This window comes from Pteronotus mesoamericanus, unplaced genomic scaffold (genome assembly GCF_021234165.1).
Source record: "Pteronotus mesoamericanus isolate MK-2021 breed Mesoamerican mustached bat unplaced genomic scaffold, CSHL_Meso_final scaffold_408, whole genome shotgun sequence".
NCBI lineage: Eukaryota > Metazoa > Chordata > Mammalia > Chiroptera > Mormoopidae > Pteronotus > Pteronotus mesoamericanus.
In genome coordinates this window covers 4891698-4918336 of record NW_026555315.1, presented here as the reverse complement: position 1 = coordinate 4918336, position 26639 = coordinate 4891698, and the positions used below count along the sequence as shown (strand labels likewise).

The 26639-nt window shown below is 52.9% G+C and overlaps 2 protein-coding genes across 2 annotated transcripts; both read right to left on the bottom strand.

Annotated features, from left to right (window-relative positions):
• Positions 1–8470: 8470 nt before the first annotated feature.
• On the bottom strand, positions 8471–15896 carry LOC129086527 (CMRF35-like molecule 7). Its single transcript, XM_054593092.1, has 4 exons — positions 15854–15896; positions 10466–10795; positions 9252–9336; positions 8471–8633 (listed from the first exon to the last, which is right to left on the bottom strand). The coding sequence occupies exons 1-4, from the start codon at positions 15894–15896 to the stop codon at positions 8471–8473; spliced, it is 621 nt and encodes a 206-aa protein (XP_054449067.1).
• Positions 15897–21611: 5715 nt separating this feature from the next.
• Positions 21612–25906, bottom strand: LOC129086526 (CMRF35-like molecule 6). The gene is made up of 4 exons (XM_054593091.1): positions 25846–25906; positions 24953–25282; positions 22908–23025; positions 21612–21817 (listed from the first exon to the last, which is right to left on the bottom strand). The coding sequence occupies exons 1-4, from the start codon at positions 25904–25906 to the stop codon at positions 21673–21675; spliced, it is 654 nt and encodes a 217-aa protein (XP_054449066.1). The 3' UTR covers positions 21612–21672.
• Between the last annotated feature and the right edge of the window lie 733 nt (positions 25907–26639).

Below are 26639 nucleotides of genomic sequence, written 5' to 3'. Positions count from 1 at the left end.
ATTTGTGAGGCTTCTTTTTTGCTTCTGCTTCTTAAACTGATTTGTCTTGATTTCCTGACTTTGTGGTGTGAACTTCGGTGGTAGGAAACTGCTGTTTTTTCTTTCTGGATCTGCCTCTGATGATGTCAGAGGTTGCCCCTGTCTGACTTTAGGCAGTGTGTTTGAGACTTCCAAGAAGCTACTGTCTGTGGCTGTCTCCTTCAGCGGTTAATCTAGTCACTCTGCACTCAGCAGTCAGGCTTAGATACCACAAGGCGGGGCAGAGTCCCTCCTGGGTGCAGGGTTATTGGGTCCTCTCACACTGCTACCATTCAGTGAAGAGGTTTGCCTGAGCAGGATGGCTGCTGCTGCATGGGGGATGAGTCAGCACTGGAACCTGCCGGCCACTCTCTCAGTTCTCTCCCCAAAGCCTCCTTCCCCAGTCTCTCCTCAGGCATCTCTAGCCCACTCTGCCCCATCTTTGCCGGACACCAGGGTAAGTGGCTGCAAATAAAAATTTATGTGTTGGCCCTTTACATGGCTCTTTGCACCTCCAGCCACCTTGTCTCTGGCAGAGAGCAACCCTGCCGCTTTCGCAGCTGGTTGTTATCTTTTTACTTTTTGCGTTCTGGTGCTGTAGGCTGGAGATCCCCGCTTATGGTTTAGACCCCACTCTTCTTAGGGGGATCCAACTGGCCATTTCAATATCCTCCTGGCACTCCTGCCTGTGGGCACCCTGCCCACCTTCTTGAGTCTCTACTGCACTCCTTACCAGTCAGTTTGTGCTAAAGCTGATTCTTCTGTCTGTCCGAGGTTATAAGGCTCCTATCTCGCTATTGTTTAGTTGTTTGTTCCAGGTGATTTCTCCACAATTTAGTTGTAATTCCTGATCAGTCCTGGAAGGAGGTCAGTGTGACTTCCACTCACTCCTCCACCATCTTAATTCTCCTCTATCAACGTCGCTTTAATCCATGTTCATTTTCTCTTTGGAACAGTGGTGTCAAGTGATGGGTGGTGGAGACACCTGTGGACTGGGGACAAGTCTGTGGTACCACAATGGGGAAATGCTGTCAGCTCTCTATTATCCTGGTCACGTGTGCGATGGAGGTTCCCAGTGCTGTTTGGTGTAGGTGGGAGGTCACAGCCCAGCCCATCCACACAGGTACATATCACCAAATGAGACACCAGAAGACACATCCGAAAGTCCCCAATCTCTGCATAAACTTGAGGGTCAGAGATCAGAGGGCACCTGTGCTATCTTTGGCCCCTCTGTATAGATAGGTGATCGTCAGTGGATGAGTAGCAATGGCTCTGAGATTCCACTGGGCATCGCCATCAGAGGACCAAGGTGGGCTCTACCACCACGTACAGACTGGGACCTCCAGCCTGTGCCTCATGAGCTTCTGCATCTCCCTGCTCCCAGGCCCATGGGCGCAGTGCCCCACCTCTCTTTGATGGATGCCACCTGAGGATACCCTAAGGTTAGGACACACCCTCCCTGAGAACAGGAAGGAGAGCTGAGCTCAAGGCCATGAGCACTTGATGGCCTGTTTCCCAACAAATCCAGAGAAATTGGCAACTGGATCATGTCTTAATACTTTTTTTTTCTTTTTTGTCAGAGACACAGTCACCGGGGGGACCTCTGCATAACAGCTAATGCCACACTTGAGCTGTAATGAACTTGTACCCTCGTGGAGCCTTCTGTTTGCCAAAAGGAAGCAGCCATTGCCCTGGAGGAGACTGGCCTGGGAAGCTGAGGAAGGGAGAAGAGGGTCAAGCTCCAAGGCTGCAGCTACAGAGAACCCCAGGCCTTGAGAGGTAGGTATGAGAGAAAGGAGCCTGTGTGTTTGCATAGACCAAGGTGAGGGATCCAAGAAGATGGGAGGTCAGTCAAAGAACAGAGGGGGCTCAAGGGAGGCTTCTGTAGCAGATGTCTTGGTCACTACCTACCCAACTTCTACTGCCCCCCACCTGAGTCTGCACCAGCAAGTGAGATACCAGGGGAGACATGCTAGCTGGGGCTCTGGGAAGTTTCTTGGGAGAGGTGGCCTGGCTTCCTTTCTCAGATGTCCTGGGTCGGGGTAAGGTCACTGTTTGCTGCACACTTGCTGGGGCAGGACCAGACACAGACTGAAAACAAAGCCGAGATAATGATGCAAAGGGTAGGAAGGAACTTGCATCAACCAACCAAAGGGAATCCCCAAAGGCCAAACCAACCAACTGAAAACCCAAGTTAATTAACTGTGAAACCAAAGAGGAAGATGTATCTACTCTGGAGCCAAAGCTGCTACGGGGAGGCCAGAGCTCTGGGTGAACTGCAGAATTTGGGGGAACAATAGAGATAGACTCAGACATTGACCAAAATGAGCGGCACTTGATATGTCACTTTAGATCAGAATTCTGCAGGGTCTCTGTCCTCAGTACAGTGGTAGACTGGGAATCACCTGCCTGTGAGCAAAAGGAAATAGTTAAAAAACAATAATAAAAACCTGTCTCTGCAGGAGGGAGGGGGTTGGTGGAAGTGGAAGAGGGCATAAGGAGGGTAAGTGGTAGTGGAAAAACTACAGTAAAATTTTTAAAAATTATATAAAAAACCTGTCTCCATGGTAATTTCCGGGAGAAAAAAGTTATTGACAATCATAATATTAATAATATCCTTTGAGAATCGTCAAGTATGGGCCTGAGGTTCAGATTAACAGGTAGTTAGAGAAACTCTGAGAGGGCAAAATAGAATTAAAGTGCTGCCATGTGACCGTCACCCCTTGATGACCAGCAGAAGCAAGCACAAATGTTTGCTAGAGGGAGGTATCCTCAAGCCACAGATGAAGCTGAGCTAACTGCAAGCTCCCCGCCTACTGTTTGCCAGTACAGAGGAAGTAAGTCACCATGAGGGAGAGCCAGCAGAACCGAACGATAGATTTAATTCTTCAAAGATTTCTGAGGTCAAAATGACTTGATGAGGAATATAAAGGATGTTTCCTAGGCCCAAAGAAACATAAGAGGGCATTGAAAATATGACAAAGCATGCATAAACCATTCACAATCAACCGGGAAGATCTGAAAGATAGTCCTTTAGAACATCTGGAAATGAAAAAAAAAAAAAACTGAAATGAAAAACATCCTGGTTGTGCTAAACAGCAGGTCAGCGAGTGCTGTGGGAGTGATGGTCCCCACAAATTCCCCGGAAGCAGACGGGACACACAAAAGGGAAGTCAGGCCACATGGAAGACAGGGCGGAGGACCTACTGTGTGTCCTGTCCAGCGGTTCCCCACCAGGGCGATCTCGCCCTCAGGGAACATCTGACTATGCTGGGGGACGTTTCTTTGTTGTCACACTTGCGGGAGGGGAGTAGGGCAGGAGGCTGCTGACTCAGAATTCTACGGGCCCAACCGCTTTCCTTCCCTGCCAGGCTCTGCACGCGATACCGTTCAAGGCCAGCTCTACGGAGGTATCATTTGTACTGAAATGGAATTCACTGATTGGAAGCATACAGTCAGGTGTGTGCTTTATTCTTTTGCTCTCAGGGTCGATGGAGAGGAAGTCAGGATGTGCCCTAGAGGCCGCGCTTCTCATCCCAATCCTAGTGCCAAGCACGGAGCCAGGCCCCTGGAGACTCAGTTCCCAGCTCTGCGTGGGGACCCAGCTGGCTCCTCCTGAGCTGCCACCACTGAGCACTCCTACCTGAGGAATCTAGAAGCTTCTCTCTGACATCGGCTTAGTCCTTATCCTCCTATGCCTGACGAATCATCCAAATCTTAAAGAGGAAGCAGCTTATTTCCCAGAACCGAGGCATAAACTAAGCAGGGAGCTAGTTCCCATGAGTTCAGCTTTGCCTTAGGGACCAACTTAACTCATGAGCCTAATTTTTTCATGTACTTTTTGTTTTATCAGCCAAAGCAGACAAATACCTTTCTGAGTCTGTATTTTTAATGATCCCGGGTCCTTTGTGGTCTGCCTTCGGGAAATGTTATGTTAATTTGTGTCTGCCAGAAGCTGACATCCTGAGGGAGCTGTCCCACTACCGGAACTTGGGGACCCCCTCTTCCCCAGACCCCCACCCACCCGGAAGAGCTCGCACAGCCCCTGTGTCCCAGCTTCACGGACCCATTGTGCACGGAAGGCTGAGAGCAAGCCGGCAGGGTCTGCTTCGAACCCGCGACCCCATGGCCATTCCATGAGTCAGCTTCTGGGGTCATCTCCACTAGGACATTCAGGTTTGGATTTGAGCCTTTCTTTTTCTTTTTTTTTTTTAAATTTATTTATTTTTAGAGAGAGGGGAAGGGAGGGAGAAAGACAGGGAGAGAAACATCAGTGTGTGGTTGCCTCTCACATGCCCCCTACTGGGGACCCGGCCTGCAACCCAGGCGTGTGCCTGGGCTGGGAATTGAGCCACCGTCCCTTTGGCTCGCAGGCTGGCACTCAATCCACTGAGCCACACCAGCTGGGAGGATTGGAGCTTTTCTAGTGAGTATGTGATGGAATCTCATTGTTTCAATCCCAATTACACTTTCTAAGTCATCTCCACTGGGGGCTGCCACAGGGGAGCCTGCCAGCTCCCCCTCAGCTGCACCCTTCCTCAGCAGGGATGGAAGGAGGGCGGCGGAAATGAGAACAGGCGCTTGCATTTTAAGACAGATTTATAGAAGGAGACAGCAAGGGGCTCTCATTTACTCAACAGTCAGTGTGCACCAGAAGCAGTGCCTGGACCTGGTGCGTACTTCACTCCTTGCATTTGTTGAGTGGATGGATGGATGGATGGATGGATGGATGGATGGATAGGGATCTGACCTGGTCCCAGTCTCATAGTTTCAATGGTAACAGCAGCCTAGGTCCTAACTCCCCCAAAGGTCGTGCTCCCACTGGCCAGCTTTTCATCTGCTGGGGGTCAACACGGACCTCCATGCTCGGGACACTTCCTGTCCTGGCCACGCTGAACTGGCCCCAGCCACGATGCTGGGTGATGCGAGGTTCATTCAGAAGCCTGGCTGGGGGTGGCAGGAGGTGGGCAGGGGCCTGGCCATGGGTGTCAGGCTCCTAAGTTCAGAAAAGGCTTGAGGAAAGGTGACCGCAGAGGAGGGGCTGGGAAGGAGAGGACGCAGGGCCACAGACGGTGCCCTTCCAGCCAGGGGATGGCAGAGCGGCGCTCAGAGGGACCCTCATTCTAGGTGGAGACGGGGCTCCCCAGCTCCCAGGCGGCAGGGGTCTGCGGGAGGGACGTGAGCAGACCCGGCCAGGAGGAGCGAGGCCAGGCAGATGAGAGAGCCACAGAGAGAGAAGCTTCAGAGAATAGGTGGGGAACATGCTGGAAACTCATTTCCTTTAGCCTCATTTATTAATAAAAGGCCATTCAGGACGTATCCAGTCTCAAGAAGAAAGAACCCCGTGTCCCAGGTCCTGGTGAGGGGGCCTTCTCCCGAGCCCTGCACCGACCAGCTTCTCCTTGGTCCCAGTGAACTTCCTGTGTGGTCAGGTAGCTGCTCAGGAAGTGAAGGCCGGTGAGGAGGAGGAGCTCATGGAAGCAGAAGTCGCACTTTCCTCTGAGAAAGGAAATGCAGCAGCTCGTTCGACCTCTTGACCTCTGTCTCTGGCCTCCTGGGTGCAAAGCGCTGAGGCTCGCCCACGGGGACCGGCCTCGCCCACAGCCCCCAACGGGCACACGGGCCTCTGTGCTGGGCTCCCAATGGAGGCACATTAGCTAGAAAGCATTATTCCAGCTCTAATTTATTCAATGTCCATCTTTCCCCTACCCCAGCCGTTGGGCGTGGTAGGCAAGCTTTTTGCTTCACAGTTTTCATTGGAACCTAAGGGGCAGTTCCTAGAAGTGCACATGGGGGGTGATGGTATTCAGGACAGAGAGACAATAGATGTCCACTCCAGTGGAATAGCGTCTCTTGGGTGACATTATAAGAATAACAACACAACTATAGTATCTCCAAAGAGATCGGGAAGGTCATTGAATCTCCACAGTAAGAAACTGTGGGGCAAACGTCGGCACTAGGTTGGCAACTGCTAACGGCCCCTCACCCGCGTGATCCAGCTGGTGACAAGCTGGGCGCGGGCTTTGCCTTCCACGGAGCTGCTGGGTCACCTGAGTCTGGCTAGGTCTTCGGAGGCAGGAGCCAGGGGAGAGTTCACTGAGGGGGGCTCAGGGGCCCCTGGACTGTGGGCCATGGTCCCCAACAGGGTGACTCAGAGGTCTTGGTCTGGCTCAAACTCTGTCCTTCCGGGCACAATAGAATTTGCAGGCGCATTGCTGACCAAACCCTAAACGTGGTGTCCAGTGGGAGAGCGTTTGTCAGCAGCTAAAGGGGAAAGAAAAGGGACTGTAGCCTCCCAGTGGGGAGGAAGGTTCCAGCTGCCATGATGGGGAGGCACCTTCCTGTAGCCTCATGAGGCCGAGAGCCAGGGCCCACCAGTTAGGACAGCCGGCAGGTGGGCATGTCTGCACAGGTGTTCAAAGGGAAACGTTCCGCAGAGCGCCAAGGGCTGGGGGCGTGGGGAAAAGGGGGGCATGGGGGTCAAAGGGCACAAGCTGCCAGTTATGAGATGCACGCATTCGGGGATCTAACAAACAGCACGGTGACTGTCGTTAATCAGACCATGGTGGACACTTGAAATTTGCTGAGAAGGTAGATCTGAAACTTGTCAGCAAACAAAGCAACCGAAAGCGCAGCTATGTGTACTGACAGAAGTGATAACTTGATTGTAGTTATTACTTCGCGATGTACGTGTATATGAAATCATCATGTTTTGTGCTTTAAAAGAAAATCACATTTACACCTTAAATGTGTGTAAGTTTTAGGTCAGTGATCCCTCAATAAAGCTGGGGAAAGAAAAGGCCAAAGGGACGGTTCCCAGTGGTGCCCCGGTGTGCGTTTGCCTGGGCCCCCCCCCCCACAGGTCGGCCTCTCCTCTGGGGAAGAGATGCTCCCTTTGGCGCGAGGGCCCATGACCCACGTGGCACAAAGTGACCGAGTCCAAGGGTGGGTTTCCGTGAGTGGGGTGCTTGAACAAGGAGGCACCATGTCCCGCGGACATTTTTAATTATTACGATTATTTTTAAGAGGGGCAATACTATTTCCCGCAAACAGATTTATTTTTTAAATCCACGCCCGAGGATATTTTTATTGATTTGAGAGAGAGAGAGAGAAACATCAGTGTGAGAGAGAAACATTGATCAGTTGCTTCCTGTACGCGCCCCGACTGGGGATGGAACCCGCAACCCAGGTATGCGCCGTGAACGGGATACAAACTCACAGCCTTTTGGTGCACAAGATGATGCTCCAACCAAGTGAGCCACACCAGCCAGGCTCCCTCAGACAGTTTTAATTAATCTTTTTTTTTTTTTTTTAAAGATTGTATTTATTTTTAGAGAGAGGAGAAGGGAGGGAGAAAGAACCAGAGAACCATCAATGTGAGAGAGAAACACTGATGGTTTGCCTCCCTCACACTCCCAACTAGGGACTTGGCCCGCATCCCAGGCCTGTGCCCTGACCGGGAATCGAACCAGCAACTTTTCGTTTTGCATGACGGTGCCCAGCCCACTGAGCCACACCAGCCAGGGCTTAATTAACCTTACTTAAACAGCACTAAAAGAGACGAAATCATTTCCTCAGGTTTTTCAACTGTGCTCTCGGCATGAGGTAGTGTGTGAGGCCTAGTAGCCCCATGGGAGACCAGGGCAGTTGTGCTGAGCTGGGGCCCAGGAGTGGGCCCAGCCCTCAGAAATGGGGGGACGGGGGGGTGTGGGAGCCAGGGTGCAGGAGGAGAAGGAGGCAGGTGAGGCAGGAAGGCCAGCCCTGGGGCTGGGCCCCGCGAGGCTCCCTGTCCCCCCTCAGCCTGGGTACCCAGAGCCGTGTCCTCGCTGGGCAGAGGGATGTCCAGTCTCTCAGGCCTCAGAACCAGAGACTCACAGAATCACCCTCTTTGGTGTGTGTGTGAGTATCAGTCAGTGTTCTCATGGGCAAGAGCCATCAAAACCCAACTTGATTAGCAAAAAAAAAAAAAAAAAATTAAAAACACCTCAGGACATGTATAAGAAGCTCAGGTGTATCAGGCACAGGAGGTGTTGAGCTGGTCTCAAGAATGACAGGAACTGAGGACCGGCCAGTGCTCCGTCTCTGTCCCTTTTCTCTCCCATGCCTGCTGCTCCTCCCGGTGCTTCGGTCCCCAGCCCTGCGCCCGAGGACCTCCAGCAGTGAGGACTCAGCCGTCCGAACCGGGGCTCCATCCAGCAGCTCCTGACCCGACGGCCCCTGGCGGGTGGGGAGGGCTGTTATCGACCTGAAGAAGTGGGACCCAGGTGCTGGCCCTCCAGGCAACGGTGACGCTTCCGGAGGGTCCGAGCTGTGTCCCCGAGCTTGCAGAGCAGGGAGGGAGGCGGCCAGCCAGCCCCAGGAGAATCCAGGGGTCTCTGAAGGGCTCCTTCCCCGGTCCGTGCCTCTTCTGGGAATGGGGTCCAGGCTCTAAGGGGTCTTCTCACCCATCTGTCTAAGGGGCTCTGTTTGCGGCCAGGTCAGAGGACAAGTTCGTATAGATCGGCTCTTCACTCTGCTCCTCAGGGGCCCTCTGAGGCCTCTTCAGCCAGAGGATAGCACCGACCAACAGCAGTAAGATCGGCACTTTCACGAATACCAGGAGCATGTAGTGGTTCCTGTTGGAGGGGACAGAGCTGTCAGAGCCCAGGGCCCCTGTGGCCCTGTCACCCCCGGGGCCCTGACGCCGGAGCATTGGCCACCCAGCCGAGCCTGTGACCCCAGCAGCAGCCTCCCCCTGAAGACCGCCGCCCTCCCCCCTCCTCCCCTCCCCCGCCAGGAGCCTCCTCAGAGTTCGCCTCAGCGTCTTGGTTTTGCTTTGGACGGGGTGCAGCTTCCCCCCGGGACCCCCTGTGCCCGACGGGCACCTCAGCCCAGGAGCAGTGCCCGCTGTCACCCAGGACAGGCTGCTGGCCTGTATCCTTGCTGTTCCACTAAGTTACTCTCCTGTTCTGTGGCACCTGACGCCTTGGGTCATGGAGCTTTGTGTCTTATCTGTCCTTGGCACCCACCAGGTCCCCGAATGGGGGATAAGGCTACATAGGAGCGTTCCGCAGAGAGGTTGTCTGGTGAGGGTCGGGGAGGGGAGGTGGCCGGGAAGGCGGGAGACGGGGCCGGGCTCTGGGCCTTGATGCTGCCTGTGACAGATGACCACGCAGGGTCAGGGGGTCCCCGGTGCAGATGCCCCATGGGAGAGGCCCCAGGTAGGGACAGGAGTAAGGACCGAAGCCACTCACCTGATGGAGCCAGAAGACACCCCTCCATTGTTTTTGGCAGCTGTCCCGGACAGCAGGCTCTTGGACTGGGACAGATGTCCTCCCTCTAGACACAGGCAAAGTCGGCCACAGGTTATGGCACAGACCGGGGGCTGGTATGTGGCGCATGCTCCCACCCCCACCCTGCCAGCCCCCACCCCCACCCTGCCGGCCCCCACTGGCCACAAGCCCCCCCCTCCCCGGACTGGTAAGCTTGGTTCCTTCAGAGACGCCTCTTGGGCTTCTCCCCTGCCTACGGAGTCATCCAAACCTCACACACAATCATTTTTCCCATCGTTTCAGATGTGGCAAGAAAAAAAAAATTAAATGGGAGTAGGCGCTTGAGTTTATTCTGAGGGGAGAAGTCAATCTTTTCATAACCTTCCTCCTGTGAGCAAGACTGTTGGTTTGGGGGGAAAAAAAACCCTGGTCTTTTGCTCAGGCACAGAAAGATCTGGGAATGGGGCTTCTCGTTATTCGGGTGCTGAGGGGGAGGAGCCCCCCAAAGGCTGGCGAGCGAGAGGGCACATTCTGGTTCCATAGTGAACAGCGACTCCAAGGAAGGAAGCAAGAAAGGAAACGTCTTTATGGAAAGCTGTGCAGCAGTTTATGGCGCGCGTGGCCAGGGATTCCTGAGCCCAGTGCCCAGCGTCCGCGACACTCCTTGCGTTTGTGTCCTTGGTCCGGCACCCTGCTCTACAAGTCCCCACCTGTGGTCATGCTGGGGGCCCCTGGCAGAGCCCCAGGTGGCTTGCAGTTGCCACATCTCCTCTGGAGCCTACTGATCACCTTACAGGCTGGGGCCTCCCCGCTCCTCACCCAAGACACCTGTTTGTCTTTCTTCCTAAAGCCCCGCATGGGGCACACTCTCAGACCGTCTGGGTCCTTGCTCACGCGTTTTAACCAACCCCTTCTATGTCCACACAGAGCTTAGCTGCCCCTACTGGGTAGCCAAGGGCGACTTGGCTTGGCTGGTCCTCTCCGAACTCCCTCCGCCCTTCGGCAGCCTCTGTCTCTCTCAGCTTCGCTCACTTGCCCTTCCTGCCCCGCCTCCGCCTGCCGGTCCCTCGGGCTCTCAGGCACGGGTTCTCAGGAACTCAGCCATTCCCCGTCCGGCCCACGAGGAGGGCGGCAGGGCCCTCCCTCTTCTAGTCCCGGGCACGGGGGCCGCAGGGGAGAGACGAGAAGGCCCTTACGTGGCTCGATGATCAGGCTAACTCTTGCTCCAAGGTCAGGTCCAGGCTTTTTAATCCCACACCAGTAGGCGTCCTCGTCATCTCGCCTGAGGTCCTGCGTGGTCACTGTGATCAAGCGGTCTCTCTGATTGTCCCTAATAGACACCCGGCCTTTCTTCACTTCTTGCTCTGATCCTGTGGTTTCAACGAGGATCTGGCAAAAACGCCAGTTGGCTCCTCGACACCACCACTTCCCGTTGTGCTCCCATCCTGGATCATAGCGACACTGCACGGTCAGCGAGCCCTGCTCCGGGCCTCTCACCAGCTGTGGGCCTTGGATGGGGAAACAGCCTGGAAAACAGAATCCCAAGGTACAGACCCTGCCCGGCCGAGCCACGGCCCGACCTGGAGAACCCTGGGCTCAGGGGGCCGCAGACAACTGTCCACTGGACCCGGGTCTCCGGCCTTCCTGGCCGGCCCCTAGCAGACTCCTCACCTCTACCTTCCCCCTTGTCCAGCTTCCCCATCTCCTTCCTCAGTGACAAGTTGCTCCAGCCTCGTTGGTCCTCATCTCCCCAAACACGCTCACAGTACGTGAGCCTCTGATTGTCTGACACCTTCCTAGCTGTCCTCTCAGCGCTATTCCCGTCTGCTCTCCGACGATGACACTGCCTCAAAGGCTCCCACAGCTTCTCTTCCTCTCTCCTTAAATCCTCGTGTAACCAGGGGGGCGTGGGTAAATATTTAACACCCAGCCCTCTGGGGGGAAAATCTCCGGTTTGCAGTATTTTCCAGTTTCCGTAGCGGCTGATGGCGGGTGATCAGCGGATGTCACTGGAAACAGAGTTGTCCTTGTGAACCAGTGTGAGCAGCTCCAGCACACCCCAGTGTGGCGGCGGGGGCGGGGGCAGGGCTCTCTCCAGCCTTCATCTCGTCTTGTTTTTGTCTGTCCTCATGGAGTTGTCCTCTGGTTCTGTGGTTTCCGTGTTTGCCCTTGTGCTGATAATTTCCAAATCCGTATTTGTAGCCCAAATTCCACGCTTAGCTCCAGCCTACCATTTTCTAATACACTCTGGATCCTCCCTCTGGGGAAGGTCCACAGACAGGCCAGCAATGGTCTGATGGAAGTGGAATAGGTTGTGGGCGTGTGTAAGCCACACAGGCACTCTGCTGTCCTCTCAGTCAACTCCAGTTAAGCTGACTGTCCAGGTGCGCTCCCCATCCTTGGCAGTGACTGGTGGTTCCTCAACCTCATGGGAACAAGTGAGCTCGAAGAAGCACAGCAGAAGCCTCTCTTGACCAGCTCATAGCCACCGAGTCTCGAGGCCAGGCTAGGGCTGGGGGCTAGGGGGTGGGATGTCTCTGCGTAGCACCAGGATGTGCTACCTCAACACACCTCTGACCTTCAGCCTGAAGCTATTTTAGTAACTTGGAGGTTTGCATGTGCAGTAGGCAGAATAATGCCCCCCAAAGAAGCTGACGTCCTAATCCACCAAAACTGTGGCTATATCATCTTACCATGGCAAAAGGGACTTTGCAGATGTGATTAAATTAAGGGATGTCATCCTGGATTTTCCAGGTGGGTCCAGTGCCATCATCAGCATCCCTATAAGTTCATGTCAGAGTTAGCGAGGGATGTGAAGATGGAGGAAGGGGTCTTGAGCCAAGGATGTGGGCAGCCTCTAGATGCTGGGAAAGGTGAGGAAACATCCTTCTTTAGAGCCTCTAGAAGGAATGGAACCTGCCTACACCTTGATTTGAGCTAATCAGATCTTGTTGGACTTCTGAACTTCAGAATCGTAAGATAATAGATTTATAACAAAGAGTAACGAAGTACTCGATCAGCAGAACTGACTTTATGCTCTTGAGCCAACAACCACACCAGCACACCTCCCTAGAGAACATGGCATCTTCCTTGAGCCCGCCTCCTCCTTCTCGCTCCACAACTGACTGGCAACTGGTGTAGCCAAGTCTACATCAATCATGCTTCTCAAAATAACCTTCTTCTTTCCTTCTCTGCTGTCACAGTTCACGAGAACAGCACAGCAGAGCAAAAAGAGAAGAACCTTTGGACACAGAAAGACACGTCTACCACAAACGAGTTGGGAAACCCTGAATGAGTCTTGCTTCTTTGGGTGTAAAATGGCAGTGCTACGTTCCACCTTGCATGTTGTATGGCTTGCGTGTGTGTCAAACCCCAGACTCCCAGGAATCGCTCCATCAGCGACAGGCTGTCCACAGGTCGGGTGGTCATCTGGTGCGCGGGTCGTGGTCACGGCATCTGGAGAGGTTCTCCCGCTCCTGTGGCCCCCTCCCCCCATCTCCCCTGCCTAGGGCTGCCAGAGTTATGTCCTGAAATTGTCTCTACCTAGTCCTCATCTGCAATCACCATAAAAATCTCTCAGGAAGCAGGCTAAGTGTCCACCAGCAGACAAACGGGTTAAAAACGGTGTGCTACCTCTATACGGTGGGATACGATTCAGCCATAAAGAAGAATGAAATCTTGTCATTTACGACAACTTCGACGGACCCAGAGGGTATTGTGCTGAGTGAAATAAGTCAGCCAGACAAAGGCAAATGCCATATCCTTTCACTTATATGTGGAACCTAAAAAACAAAGTAAACAAGCAAACAGAAATAGGCTCATAGATAGAGTGAACAAATCGATGGTTGCCAGATAAGAAGGTGGTGGTGGGGGATGGGTGAAAGGGGAAGGTATTAAGAAGTACAAATGGGCAGTTACAAAATAGCAGTGGGCGTGTAAAGTACAAACAGGGAATGTAGTCAATAACACCAATAACCGTGTATGGTGTCAGACAGCACTGGATTTATGGATGTCTAATCGCTATGTTGCACACCTGAAACTAATATAATATTGTGTGTTAACTGTAACTGAAAAAGAAAATTGTTTTTAAAAAAATGAATATTTTTTTAAAACTTTCGAGTCCTCCGGGGCCCCTCGTGCAGCCCTGCCCTTCCCCTCCCCGCTCCCTCTGGACGGTTTCAAACGCCTGCGTCTGGCCTCCCTGGGTCTGCAGCCTGGATCGCGTTCTCTGTCCGGCCACTCCTTGCCCCTTCTTGCCGCCCTCTCTGTCCCATGACCCCCACCCACTCTCCACTTCCCCTGACTCTGAGGCATCCTCCCAGGCGGCTGTGTTATTGCTCATATCCTCCTTCCCCCTGGAAACCTTTTCTCTAGCCCTTTACAGCAACCCAAGCGCCGCGTGGGATGTTATCCTCCTTAGCAGTCTCCCTCTGTCCACCTGCGAGGAGGCTCCGTCCCGAAGAGCAGAGGCCTCGCGTGCGGCTTGGCTCTCTCTTCCCACCCCCATCCCCCATGTCTTGCAGTGTCTGGATCCTGGGAGGTATGGTTGTTCTTGGCAAGGTCCTGCACCTTATGCACATTATTTTGATTCTGGGATTAACTATAATTTCCACACCGCTGGACAACAAATAGAAGGAAGCTCCTTGCAGTACTCATGTGATAGTAAATGCTGGAAACACACAAATGCCCTGAATTGAGGATTGGCTAATATATTTGGATCCATCCGTAATGTGGTGCAAAAGAAAAACACAAATCATAATGGGAAAGATGTCCCAGGAATATTACTACTACGTCAAAAATTTGCTTCACACAGTGTGTATGACTTCATTTCTGTGGAGGTTTTTTCCATAGCCCACGAGAAGGGAAAAAAATCTGAAAATACAGGTTTTGAACTGTAAGCAGTGGTCTGTATGTTTCCATTACAGGAAAATGTTTACAATGTCATTAACTGATAAAACTATAAAGATAAGTTTGAAAAAGTAAAGGAGGAGCCAATTAGGAGATAGTGACTGATGTAAATGAACACCAAATGCAAGGGCCAGCGGGCAGGTCATTTTCTTGCTTAAAAGAAAAGTAGCACAGCTGCAGTAGGAAGCAGCGGATTAGTCACAAACAGCAGAAAAGAGATGTTACTGCTTCGAAGCAGAACTTTCATCCATCCCAGCTTTGTTAACTTAATCCGACGGTAAATCACTCACAATGGGATTGGGCTCATGTTTTAAAAATATGTGGGTGGTTTTTATCAACACAGATTCCGATGGACGGAGCGGCTAATTAGGCCCACGTAACCTCGCAAGTTTGCTCAGAGAAAGAGGTAGAAATGATAAGACAGCAGCCAGCAAGGAGCGGAACTCCAGGACACGGCTGACGGGTGTTAAGAGCACCAGACTGCTTGAATTTCAATATTTTGTTTCCATGGATCTGAGATGTAAACTTCCTCTTTCGTCAAATCATTCAGGAAGATCTGCCACCTGTACGAAATCCTTGTAAACAGTCTTGTCCCCAGATGGAGAAATGGTCGGGCTCTGTGTCTGCGCCGCTAGCAGCTGACGATGACACAGAAAAGGAGGCACAAGCAGCCTGGGGAGAGCTCAGGGGAGACACCCTTGGAGCAAGGGGGGGACGGGGGGGGGGTGATGCATCAGGGCTGGAGCTCATCTTATCTGCACTCATGGGGCAAGGCGTCTCCGCTGACTTCCCGTGCAGTCATGCCAGCCGGAGCTCAGAAGTCATTTCTTGGGCACAGGTCGGCGCCCCTGGAATCTCGCCTCACTTTCCTCATGGGGAGAAAAGGAGTCTGCCTTCCCACTTGCAAACACAGACACTCTCTCTAGGCCCATCCCCTACCTTCCCCCCTGGGTTGCTGGGGACTCACGCAATGGAGCAGATAAAAGAATGTCCTACTGGAAGTTGGGTCACTCTGATTTCACCCCATCCTCTTTCTCTGCTTCATGTCACAGAAGCGACCCTCACGGTGGCTCATGGCAGTCTCCCGGTGAAAACTCAGCGCGTGGCTTTTGTTTCGTCCTAGACTAACTTCGCCTCCTCCCCAAGTTGACGCAGAGTTGGAGGGTGGAAGAGGGCCGCCCTGTCTTGTCTCCACAGCAGTTTCCCCTCCCCAAGCCACAGGCCCACCACGGGGGTCTCAGCCTTCGTCAGGCGGAGAAGTGTTTGCGTGGGAGTGTACGCAGGAGGGAGACTGTGTGCACACGCCAGCGACTGCAGGTGTGTGCAAGCGTTAGCGTCACCTGGCGGGCCTGCGAGGGCAGGGCCCGCCCTCCGAACACACCACCATCAGGGCCTTGCTGCATCCTGCGGCCTGTGTTCACCTGTACGCCTCGCCCACTGAGACGCCTGCGGCCCTCTTTATAATAACCAGTCCTGTTTCCCTGTGCCCTTCATGTCCTCAGAGCCCCGTGCATGCCTGGCACCTGGTAGGACCCCTGTGCGCTTTTGCTGAGTGAATTAACAAAGCCACCTCTCATTCCCCCAGCTGTGACACCTCCCCTTCTGCCTGGGACAGACTCTCTCTGCCCTCTGTCCTGCCCGTAGTTCTAAGTTCCCGAGGTCCCAGCGGCACTCACCTGGGAGGCTGAGAAGGAAGAGACTGAGGAGCAGCAGCCACATAGTCCTGTTCCGGGCTCCTCAGCCCTGTGGCCGACAACCAGAGAGCACCCCCGGGCCCCAGCGGGACACTTAGAGCTCTGCCTGAGCCCAGGCGTGCACCTTCTACTCGTCCAGATGACCTCTGAGTTTCTCACTCATTCACTTCCTTTTATAGAGTGAGCGTTTCCTGCTTCTAATTATTCAGCAAAAAGAGTGTCATTTCTTATCACATCTGTGTCAGAGGACCCTGGAGTCCCCATTAGGTTGGAAAGAGGAAGCACAGGTGCTGTGCAGGGTGAGCAGGGCCAGGGGGAGGGATGTCTGCAGAAGAGTCAGGAGGCACAGCTGGCCTGTGAGGCCTTGCACTCAAGGGGCACAACAGTCTACATGCCAATGCCAGGCATGGCTTGACACTACAATAATGGGTCTCCAGCAGCAGAAAACTGCCCCCTCGCCCTCCACGCGGGTGTCAGGTGAGCGTGCTGGGCATGCCTGGAGTTGCGTTTGTTCCAGTGCGATCACCAAGAACACAGGTGCAGCTGTGGGATCAGACAGACTGGGCTCTAACCCCAGAAGCACCCCTTGCAAGCTATGTGACTAGGGCAATTTGCTTAAACTTTCTGGGCCTCAGTTTTTGTATCTGTAAGTTGGGCTCATAAACGTTGTTACGATTGGAACCTGCCTTGCCATACCCATAGGCAGAAGTAGGACCATACTTTAAAATCCAATGTGGCCCTAGGACAAGCACCTTGCATTTGTTTTTTCTTCTGTTACTTCATGACCCAGCCCAGCGAGACTGTCCCCATGTTCAGCCCAGACCTGCAAACAGCTCTGGTACATCTGGGGACATGCCCTGCAGGAGGGAGGGGCCTGGGGCAGGGAGGAGGAGGGGCCAAGAGGCTCTTAGAGGGGCTGGTATTGGGCAGGTGATAAAGTCTTTACCAAACCAGCAGAGAGAGCCACGGCTCCTACAACACACAGCAGCCACGATGCATCCGGTGCAGACCACAGAGCTACCTGTCGGATCAACCTAGTGCACGCGAATTGCATCCTCTGAACTTGCCCGCCATGTGTGAGCCAGCCAATGACCCTTTAGAGAACGGGGACCCTGGACTAGCACATGGGGGTGAGAAAAGAAAAGTGGTTAGGGGAATTAAATGAGAAAATTAACCCTGGGGTAAGGTTAGGGCTCCACAACAGCATCAGCGCCCTGGGCCGAACTTTAGACTCAATATGAAGAGTGGGTAAAATCAGCCCAGGGCAGGCAGCTGGGAGGAGACCGGTGAGCTGGGCTTCCTCACTAGCAACAGGACCAATTTTATCCTTAATCTGATATCATTTCATTAGGATCCTGATATATAACCCAGTAGTGGAACTCTTGAAGAACAGTTTGGGGAAGGCAGGTGAGGGTATTTGTTCCCGGGCGTACGGAGCCAGCTGTCAGGGGAGGAGCCCTCCCTGGAAGTGCTGGGTTGCGGGGGCTCAGGACCCACTCTGAAGGGCTGAGAGAAGGCAAAGGGCTGGGTCAGGGACCAGGAACAGAGCAGAGGCCTCTGGGACATGAGTCTTGTCTGTGCTTTCTCAGGCAGGATCAGGCCAGGTATTGCCCCGCCATTTTCACTTCTCTGGGAAAGTGGAACAAGTTTGTTTTAGTATAAAAATTTCTATAGTTCATCACATTCATAGGACAAAGGCAAAAAATCACAGAATCACATAAATAGCTGCATGAGAAGCATCATATAAAATCCGTTACTTTTCATGACAAACTAAAAGGAGGAAGGTATCTGCAGGCAAACGTTCTGCAAACATCAAAACCAAAGGCGAATCGTGAAAAATCTTCCCCTTGAAAACAGGAGGAGGACTAGGATGCTCACAGTCACCTCTTTGACTGGACACTTGGGTTAACCTGTGCCGCACAACAAGGACAAGAAACAAAGGGTATGAGCATCAGAAAGGAAGAAACAAAATTTTAGCTAGTTATAGGTGAATTGATTGTCTACATATGAAGCTGAAAAGATTTCGATTTTAGTAGACTTATTTTATATAAATATATATATACAAGACCATATATATATGGTCAAGACTCTATATATAAGGTTAAAGAGCTCTAATATAAGGTTAAAGTATTTTAAATAACTACAGTTATAATAATTTGTTAATGGATACACAACATAAACAGGTGTAAATCATGATATAAAAGGTAGGCTTTTGTATGTGGCTGAAGTTAAGTTGTTACCAACCTAAAATAGACTGTTATATCTATAAGATGTTTTCTGTAAGCTTCATAGTAGCACTAAAGCAAAACCAACAGTGGATACAGAAAAGATGAAAAGGGAATCAAGACATACTACTGTGGAAAATCATTAATTCACAATGGAAGACAGTAAGAGAGGAGAATGAAACAAAAGAACTACAAAACAGCTGGAAACAGCTAATAAGATGGCAAAGTTAGTTATTATCTATCAAAAATTACTTTAAAAAGTAAAAGTCAAAAGGCTTTGAGGGGCTGGACAGATTTTTTTTAAAAAAAGAAAGCCAAACTATGTGCTGCCTATAAGAGATTCCCTTCAGTTTTAAGGACATAGGCTTAAAATGAAGGGATGGAAAAAAATATTCCATGCATATAGAAACCAAAGGAGAACAGAGGCCCTATCAGACAAAACAGATGTTACGTAAAAACTGTCATGCATCAGACCATGTAGGATTTACCCTTGGGATGCAGGGATGGAACAAAAGCCAGTCAGTCAATGTGATATACCGCATTAATAGAATGACAATAAAAAATCATACAAACATCTCAATAGATGCAAACAAAGCATTTGAAAAATATAGTACCCTTTCATGATAAAAAAAACTCTCAACAAAGCAGGTATAGCAGGAACCTACCTCAACATAATAAAGGCCACTAATAACAAGGCCTTACCTCATATCCTGCTCGATGGTCAAAGGCTTACAGCATTTCCCTAAGATCAGGAACCCACTCGTGCAATTTCTGTTCAGCATAGTATTGGGAATCTTTCCAGAGTAGTTAGGTGGGATTTTTTTTTTTAAAGGGATCTAAATCAGAAAGGAAGATGTAAAGCTGTCTCTGTTTGCAGACGACATGGTCATCTATAGAGAGAGAAAACCTTAAAGTCTAGACCAAAACTCTGTTAGAACTAATAAACAAATTCAGTAAAGTTGCCATATATAAAATACTGTTGCATTTCTGTACACGAACAATAAGGTACCTGAAAATATATATACAATAAACAATTCAACTTACAATAGCATCAAAAACAATAAAACACTTGGGAATAAATTTAACCACGGAGGCGAAAAATCTGTACGCTGAAAACCGTAAGACATTGATGGAAGAAATTTAAGAAGACACACACAAAAAAGGAAAGATATTTTGTGTTGATGAATCAGAAGAACTAATATTGTTAAAATGTCCATACTACCCTAAGCCATCTACTCCTCCAATTCAGTCCCTATCGAAATGCCAATCACGTTTCTCTTTTTTCTTTTCTTTTTTTTTTTACAAGGGGAGGGCGCGGACGCAGGCCCCCCCCACCACAAAGCACGCAGTCGAGGTTCCCGCACCAGCGTGCAGTGCACAAGCCGCGCCCTGGGAAAGCCACCCTCCTGATCACGGCAGCCCCCCTGCCAGGCGAGTAGGGCTTTTTCACAGAAATAGAAAAACAATCCTAAAGTTTGCATGGAACCACGAAAGACTTCAATTGCCAAGTCAATACTGACTAAAAAGAATAAAGCTGGAGACATCACACTTTCTAATTTCAAACCATATCACAAATATATAGTACTCAGAAGAGTGTGGTATGGCATAAAAATAGACGCACAGACCAGGGCGACGGAATCACAGCGCAGAGATAAACCCCTTCATGGACAGTCACCTGGGGCAGTCCCGTCAGGCAAGGGTGCTGGGAAACAGATAACTACATACAGAAAATGAAACTGGACCCCTATCTACACCACTCACAAAAACAAGCTGAAATGGATTCAAGACTTAAAAGTAAGGTCTGAAACCATGAAACTCCTAGAAGAAAACACAATGGTCTTGGCAGTGACTTCCTCGATGTGATACCAAAACCACGAGCGACAGGAGCCAAAATTAGTAAGTGGGATTCTATCAAACTTAGAACCTTGCACACAGCAAAAGAAACAATTAACGAAATAGAAAAGCAGTCTACAGAATGAGAGAAAATATTGGCAAATCATCTATCAGGTAAGGGGTTAATATCCCAAATATATAAAGAACTCATGTAATTCAATAACAATACCACAGAAACCCAAACAGTTCAGTTTAAAAAATGGGCAGAGGAACTGAACGTTCTGCCAGAGATGACATATGGGTGGCCAACAGGCGCACGAAGAGGGGTTTCACATCCCTAGCCATCGGGGAAATGCCGATCAAAACCACGGGAGCTATCACCTCACACTTGTTGGAATAGCTGTCACCAAAAAGGCAAGACAGAACAGGTATTGGCAGGAATGTGGAGAAAAGGACACCCTTGGCCCTGTTGGTGGGGATGCAAATTGGTGCAGCCACGATGGCAGACAAGGAGGATAGAGGTTCCACAAAAAATTTAGAAAAGAAGTGCGACATGATCCAGCCATCCCACTCCTGGGAACGGCCAAGACATGGAAGCAACCTAGCTGTTCATCAGCACGTGAGTGGATAGAGAAGTTGTGGTGCGTATACACAATGGAATAGTATTCAGCCACAAGCAAGAAGGAAACCCTGCCGTTCGTAATGACGTGGATCTTGAGGGCACTGTGTTACGTGAAAGAAGTCAGCCTGAGAGAGGGAAATGGTGCATGATATCACTTGTATGTGGAGTGTAAAGAACATGAAATAAAGTGGAATTGTGGCTTCCAGGGGCAGGGGGTAGGAGAAATGGGGAGATATGGGTCAAAGGGCATAAACGTCTGGTTAAAAGATAAATTCTGGAGATCTAATATACAGAAGGTGACTGTAGCTACTAATACTGTATATGTACTTAAAAGTTGCTAAGAGCCCTGGCTGGTGTGGCTCAATGGATTGAATGCCAGTCTGCAAACCAAAGGGTCGCTGGATCGATTCCCAGTCACGGCACGTGCCTGAATTGCAGGCCAGGTCCCCAGCAGGGAGCACTCAAGAGACAGCCACATGTTAATGTTTCTCTCTCTGTCTCTTTCTCCCTCCCTTCTCCTCTCTCTCTAAAAATAAAAAGATAAACTCCTTTTTTAAAAAGTTGTTATGAGAGTAGATCTTAAATACATTCACCACAAAAAAGAAATGGCAATTACGTGACTTGATAAAGATGTTAGCTAAAATAAGTAAGTGTATCAAAGGAAAACATTGCACACTTTAAACTTACACAGCGTTACATGTCAATTATATCTAAATAAAGCTGAAAAAATAAAATAAGCTTGGGAACTGTTAAAAACCCATGTATACTCTGGAAATACCTATGAATATATATGGCAAAGCCATGAAGAAAACAGGGGCGGATGAATGTGAAGTCCAGAGTCGGTTCCCCCAGCAGCGAAGCTTAGGGTTGCAGAACCATTATAACGTTCACTACCGAAGCTGCAAGGGCATCACGCAAGGGCGGGAGGGCGCCCCTGGCTTCACGAGTACTCATTTATTAGGTATACTTTTTGCGTGTCTGATACATCGCAAGAAAAATCTTTCTAATAAGCTTACAGAACAATCAGACAGAAACATGGAGAGTGGCACTGGATTTATTAGTCACGAGGTCATTCCCATCCAGGCCTGTGTCCTTGGGCAGAACACCGATGGCCCCAGGTGCTACTGGTCCTCAGAATGGGGCGGCCCGCCCGCCCCCGAGCCCCTCTGAGGCCTGTTCACCCAGAGGACAGCCCCGAGCATGCTCAGGAACAGGGGCAGCTTCAGGAAGACCAGGAGCAGGAAGTGGACGCTGCTGAGCAGGGACCTGCAGGGGACACAGTGACACCCAGTGAGCCACACCTTCAGGGGAAGGCCCTGGTGCCCTCCACGTTCCCCCTGTCCCTCAGCCCAGGTCCTGAGGCCACAACGGTCCCTGTAAAGAACAACTGTGGACGACAAGGCAGCCCCACTCGAAGAACCACTGCCCCTCCCCGCCCCCCGCCTCTCTGGCCAGAAGCTGCCCTTAGAATTGGCCTGTGGACGCAGGGAAGGGCTGCCATTCGACCCAGGGATTCAGGTGGGCCCTGGGCCCAGGGGAAAGGCCTGTCCTCGGCCCTCCGCCTTGCAGGTCGCCCCGCCTGAGGTACAGGAATCAATAGCCTGGGCAGTGCCTGGGTAGCTCTCTTCCATAGCCCGCGTGACCCGCAAGGTAGAGACTGTTCTGGTTTCTTCATAGCAGGTAACCGGCGCCGGGCCAGTGTCACCAAGTGGTTCGCACTAAGAACCGTTTAGTGACCGCCGATGGAAGGAGGAAACAACCTTGCTCAGCTCCAACCTCCTTCAGAGGCCTGTGTTCTTCAACGGGGCAACACCGTGACCGGGGCCTGGGGAGGCCCCCAGCCCCAGAGCTTCTGCTCCCCACGCTGGCCCGGGCCTGGGCCCCAGAGGCTCCTCTGCAGGACCTTGTTCTAGCTCCTCCCTCTGCCTGGAGTCCTGCTTCTGCGGACGCCCGAGTGCCCGCCCCCCAAGCCTTGCAGGTGTCTGTCGAAGGGCCTCGGATCAGCGAGGCCTCCCTGGCCACCAGGCAGTAAGTAGCAAACCTTGGCTCTGCCCAGGTGCCGCCGTTTCTCCGAGCCTTCCCCATGAACGGGCACACGGTCGTATTAACGTATGTGGATGTGCTTCTTGTTGAATCCACCCCTTAGAACTCAACGTCTGTCAGAGCACAACGCTGTCAGGGGGTTCACGCCGCGTCCCTAAGCTGAGAAGAGTGCTTAGGGCACGCAGTAGGAGCTTCATAATTAGGTGTGAGATTGATGAATGAAAGAGGGGCCTGGAAAGGAAATAAAACCCCCCTCCATAACCTCCCTCCTACTCCCATCCAGAGTCAAAATCCCAGGAGGCAGGCCCCTTACCGGGGGCGTTGGCGGGGATCGGGGGTCTCTGGCCTGGCTGTACTGGGTAAGGCGGTCACTGGCAGGGAGAAGGGCGGGCCCAGGGTGCTCGTGGAGATCTTCTGCGTAGGCGCGGGGGCTAAGGGGGAAGCATACGTGAGGTCCTGTGCCCTCCCCCGGGCCTCCTGCTCTTTCAGCTGTGTGGTGCTGGCTCAACCAGTCAAGACCACTCAGGCCTTCGGGACAGATATGCTGTGTCCACCATCCCCTTGTGGCCACAGCCAGGCCAGAACCACCCTGGGCCCCCTCCCCAGTCCCCTCTCCGGGGGCCCTGTGGCCTGGTGGGCACGTTCAGATGCAGAGTCATCCTGCCCAGCAGAGGACTTGAGAGCCTGTGGGAAGAGCGCTCAGCTCCAGGTCACGCCCCAGCCACGCCTGTCTCCTCCTTGTCCATCCCGCAGGGGACAGGGTGGCATTCACCCTGTAACAACTGACCAGAGCCACGGTGGCGGGGGCCCGCAGGCAGGGCTGACGGCTCGAGTGAGACGCACAGGAAACAGGCACGTGCAGCGGGGTCCGCCCTGAATGACAGGACCCCACAGCCCCTTAGGAGAGGTGAGGGTCTGAACATTTGTGTCCCCCAGATTCTTTTGTGGAGAACCTGGTGCCCGGTGGGATGGGATAAGGCGGTAAAGCCCCAGAAGGTGTCCGGGTCATGAGGGTGGAGCCCTCATGGACAGGATTAGCGCCCTGGTAAGAGAGGCCCCTCCACCATGTGCGGACACAGCAAGTCTGCAGCCTGGGGAAGGGCCCTCACCCCTAGGCCGGCCCCCTGAGCTCGGGCTCCCAGCCTCAGGAACGGTGAGCGATACATTGCTGCTGTCCATGAGCTACCAGTCCCTGGTATTTTGCTATAACAGTGGGCTAACAATGTGCGCTCAGTGCCCCAAACCGTCAGCCAGGCCTATGGCCCCAGGCAGCCACGGAACCGTCCACTCTGGACGAGGACAGGAGCAGAAAGAAAAATCTGGAGAGACACAGCGAGTGGCCCCTCAGAACGTGGCCCATCCCAGAGGAACTGGACAAACTCCTTCCCCTGACACACCCAGAGGTCTCAGGGGGCTTTCAGTTCCTCTCTCTGAAATAGAGACACACAGGGGCACCAGAGGAAGCCTCCCATCTGAGAACGAGAAGCTAAGAACTGCAGGAAGGAAGTGGGAGGAGCCAGAGACAGCATCAGAAGAAGAACGCAAGGGAAAATCTACGCTCCTCTAGATAGATGGTCTTAATTTGGAAACAAGAGCAGCGTTCTGGTAAAGAATTGTTGGGAGAACACGGAGAAAGTTTGGGGCCATAACACATAAGAAACCACGTTATCCTCTTTCTTCTCCTTTGTCTTAGGAAGGTATTTTCAAGGGTTTCTCTGGGCTCCTTCCAGAGGACGCAAGGTCTCAGAAAAAGAGGGAGAGAAACAGGGTCAGCCTGAAGGGGCAGGGTGGTCCCCAAAGCATCCCAGGGGCTGGGGGCTTCTCCTGGGCCCTCTCATGGCTGCTGCAGACCCCCGGGCCCAGGGCCGTGAGCCTGGTGCCCGGAAGCCACCCACGGTGACGTTCTCCCATGGACCAGGTCCAGGGCGGCCGTAGTGAGAGGAGAATGTGTCCCAGCCCTGCCGTTCCCACAGGGAGGACCGAGAGAGGTGCAGGGAGAGACATGGGGTCCCCGTCAGAGTGGACACGGCTCTTGTGCGGACAGGAGGGCAGCGTGTCCCCAGAGTCCGGGCCATTCCCAGCCTGGCCCACCCAGGAGAGACCCAGGGGGGACTGTGTCAGGGCGTGGCGCTCAGAGGGGTCTAGAAGAGCCAGAGGTGTGCTTGTATGTGTGCGCACGTGCACGCAGACAACACAACACACACGCACACTGCGTCCTGATCACTGCCCACCCCCAGCTCACCCAGCCCTTCACTCCACGTCTGTCCTGACAGACAGGGTGACCAGGTACATACAGACCAGGCAGCCTGGAGCTGGGACCAGGCGAGGGTGCTGCAGTTCACCTGGGGACACAGTCACCACAACCCCGAAGGTGGGGTCCACAAAGTGTTTGGAAGACTGATGTGTCGATCCCACACCAGTATGTGTCCGCATCATCCTTTTTGAGGTTCTTCAAGGTCACTGTGAAGGTGAGGTTTGCTGGATCGTCCCTGATGGACACGCGGCCCCTCCTCACTTCTCTCTCTGCCTCCGTGGTCTCCACAATCTTGCCCCTCCTCAGTATGAAACATGGGTTTCTGCACCAGTATTTCTTATTTTCCGCGAACTCCTCCTGGTACCGACACTGCACGCTCAGGGTTCCCCCCACGGTGCCCGTCACGTGGCGGGGGCCGCTCAGGGACAAACAGCCTGGAAGACACAGCCCAGCCCCAGCCCCTCACCAGATGGGCCAGGGTTGGGACGCCCTGGGGTGCAGGTCCCTCAAGGGCCCCAGGGTTTGGAGTCCATGGCAGGGGATAGGCCTTTCCTCACACCAGGAGAGGGGCGAAGGGGATGTAGCTCCCTCCTCCCAGAGGCAACCCAGGGAGAGGGCGTCCTTGGAGACAAGGGGGCCGTGGTGGGAAGAAACTGAGCGTGTGCAAGTGCATGTATGTGTGCACCCATGTGAGTGTGTGTGTGATGTACCAAGGCCACCTCTCTGACTATGACAATTAAGGTGACGATCACAGGCCCTCTCTCACCAGTGCTACTCTGTCCCCCGCAGTGAAGGGGACTCGCCTGCTTTATGCACTGAATCCTTGGGCTGCTGCCGAGGCAGGTGCTGGCCGCTCCTGGAAGCTTCCCGGCCTCCCCTTCCTCCCTCCGCTGTCCTCCCTCCTTCCTGTTGAGCTGCTCCCCACCCACCACCACCCCGGTCCTTCCTCCGTCCCACTCAGGGTCCGAGCTCCCTGCCCGGGCCCAGCCCCGCTCACCTGGGGCCTGGAGAAGGAACAGAGTGGAAGGCAGCCACGTGGCCCAGTCCCACCAGGCCATTTCTCTGGCATGGACACAACCTATGGCAGCACCAGGCCCTCCATGTAGACAAAGGCCAGCCTCCCACAGAGAGCTCAACTTCCCAGTGTCTGCTTCTGCTTTTCTGGGCCTCTCTGCTTCCTTGTCCAGCCTGGGTTGGGTCCGAGGCTAGAGCTGGTCAGGGGGCAGGGAGCTTAGGGCTAGAAGCTGCAGACTGGCGGTGCCCTCGGCCTCCCCCAGGCCCGATGGCTGAGCAGGGCCCGTGTCCCGCAGCGAGGCGCAGCCCCCCTCAGAGCACACAGCTGCTCCTCCCTTGGCCACACACGGCTCCCCACGGCAGAGCCAAGCTGGGACATTTCCTCCTTGACCAGGTGTCCTCACTCTCTGTGATATGTCGCTTCCTTCTGGCCAGGATAGAGTCCTGTGGAGGAAGGCCGGATCTTTCCATCGCCTCTGGCCTTGGTGGTGACACAGAGGAGTATGACCCCCCCAGCCGGTGGCTCCGGGTACCAGGGAGAGCTCTCACCCCGTGGGACGCCTCACTCTTCCCACACAGGCTGGCACCACGACCCCAGGGGCCTCCCAAGGCGCCCCCTGGCCCTGGGGTCCCATCCAGTCCCGCGCCTTCCCTCCCACATTTCCCTGTTGTGCACGCGCAGGTGTGGAGCGTCTGTCACCCTTTTACTTGCTCTTCCTCTGAAGGCCGACTCCACTGTGAGACTCAGGACAGAGGCCCGCGGGTGGCCCAGGAGGG

Coding starts and splice junctions, on each gene's coding strand:
- LOC129086527 (XM_054593092.1), bottom strand. CDS start 15,896: ATGTGGCTGCTGCTCCTCAGTCTCTTCCTTCTCAGCCTCCCAG. Junction 10,796..15,853: donor CTTCCTTCTCAGCCTCCCAG/GTGAGTGCCGCT, acceptor TCTGTTTTCCAG/GCTGTTTCCCCATCCAAGGC. Junction 9,337..10,465: donor TAGCCTGATCATCGAGCCAC/GTAAGGGCCTTC, acceptor GCCTGTGTCTAG/AGGGAGGACATCTGTCCCAG.
- LOC129086526 (XM_054593091.1), bottom strand. CDS start 25,906: ATGGCCTGGTGGGACTGGGCCACGTGGCTGCCTTCCACTCTGTTCCTT. Junction 25,283..25,845: donor GTTCCTTCTCCAGGCCCCAG/GTGAGCGGGGCT, acceptor TGTGTCTTCCAG/GCTGTTTGTCCCTGAGCGGC. Junction 21,818..22,907: donor GATCCCCGCCAACGCCCCCG/GTAAGGGGCCTG, acceptor TGTCCCCTGCAG/GTCCCTGCTCAGCAGCGTCC.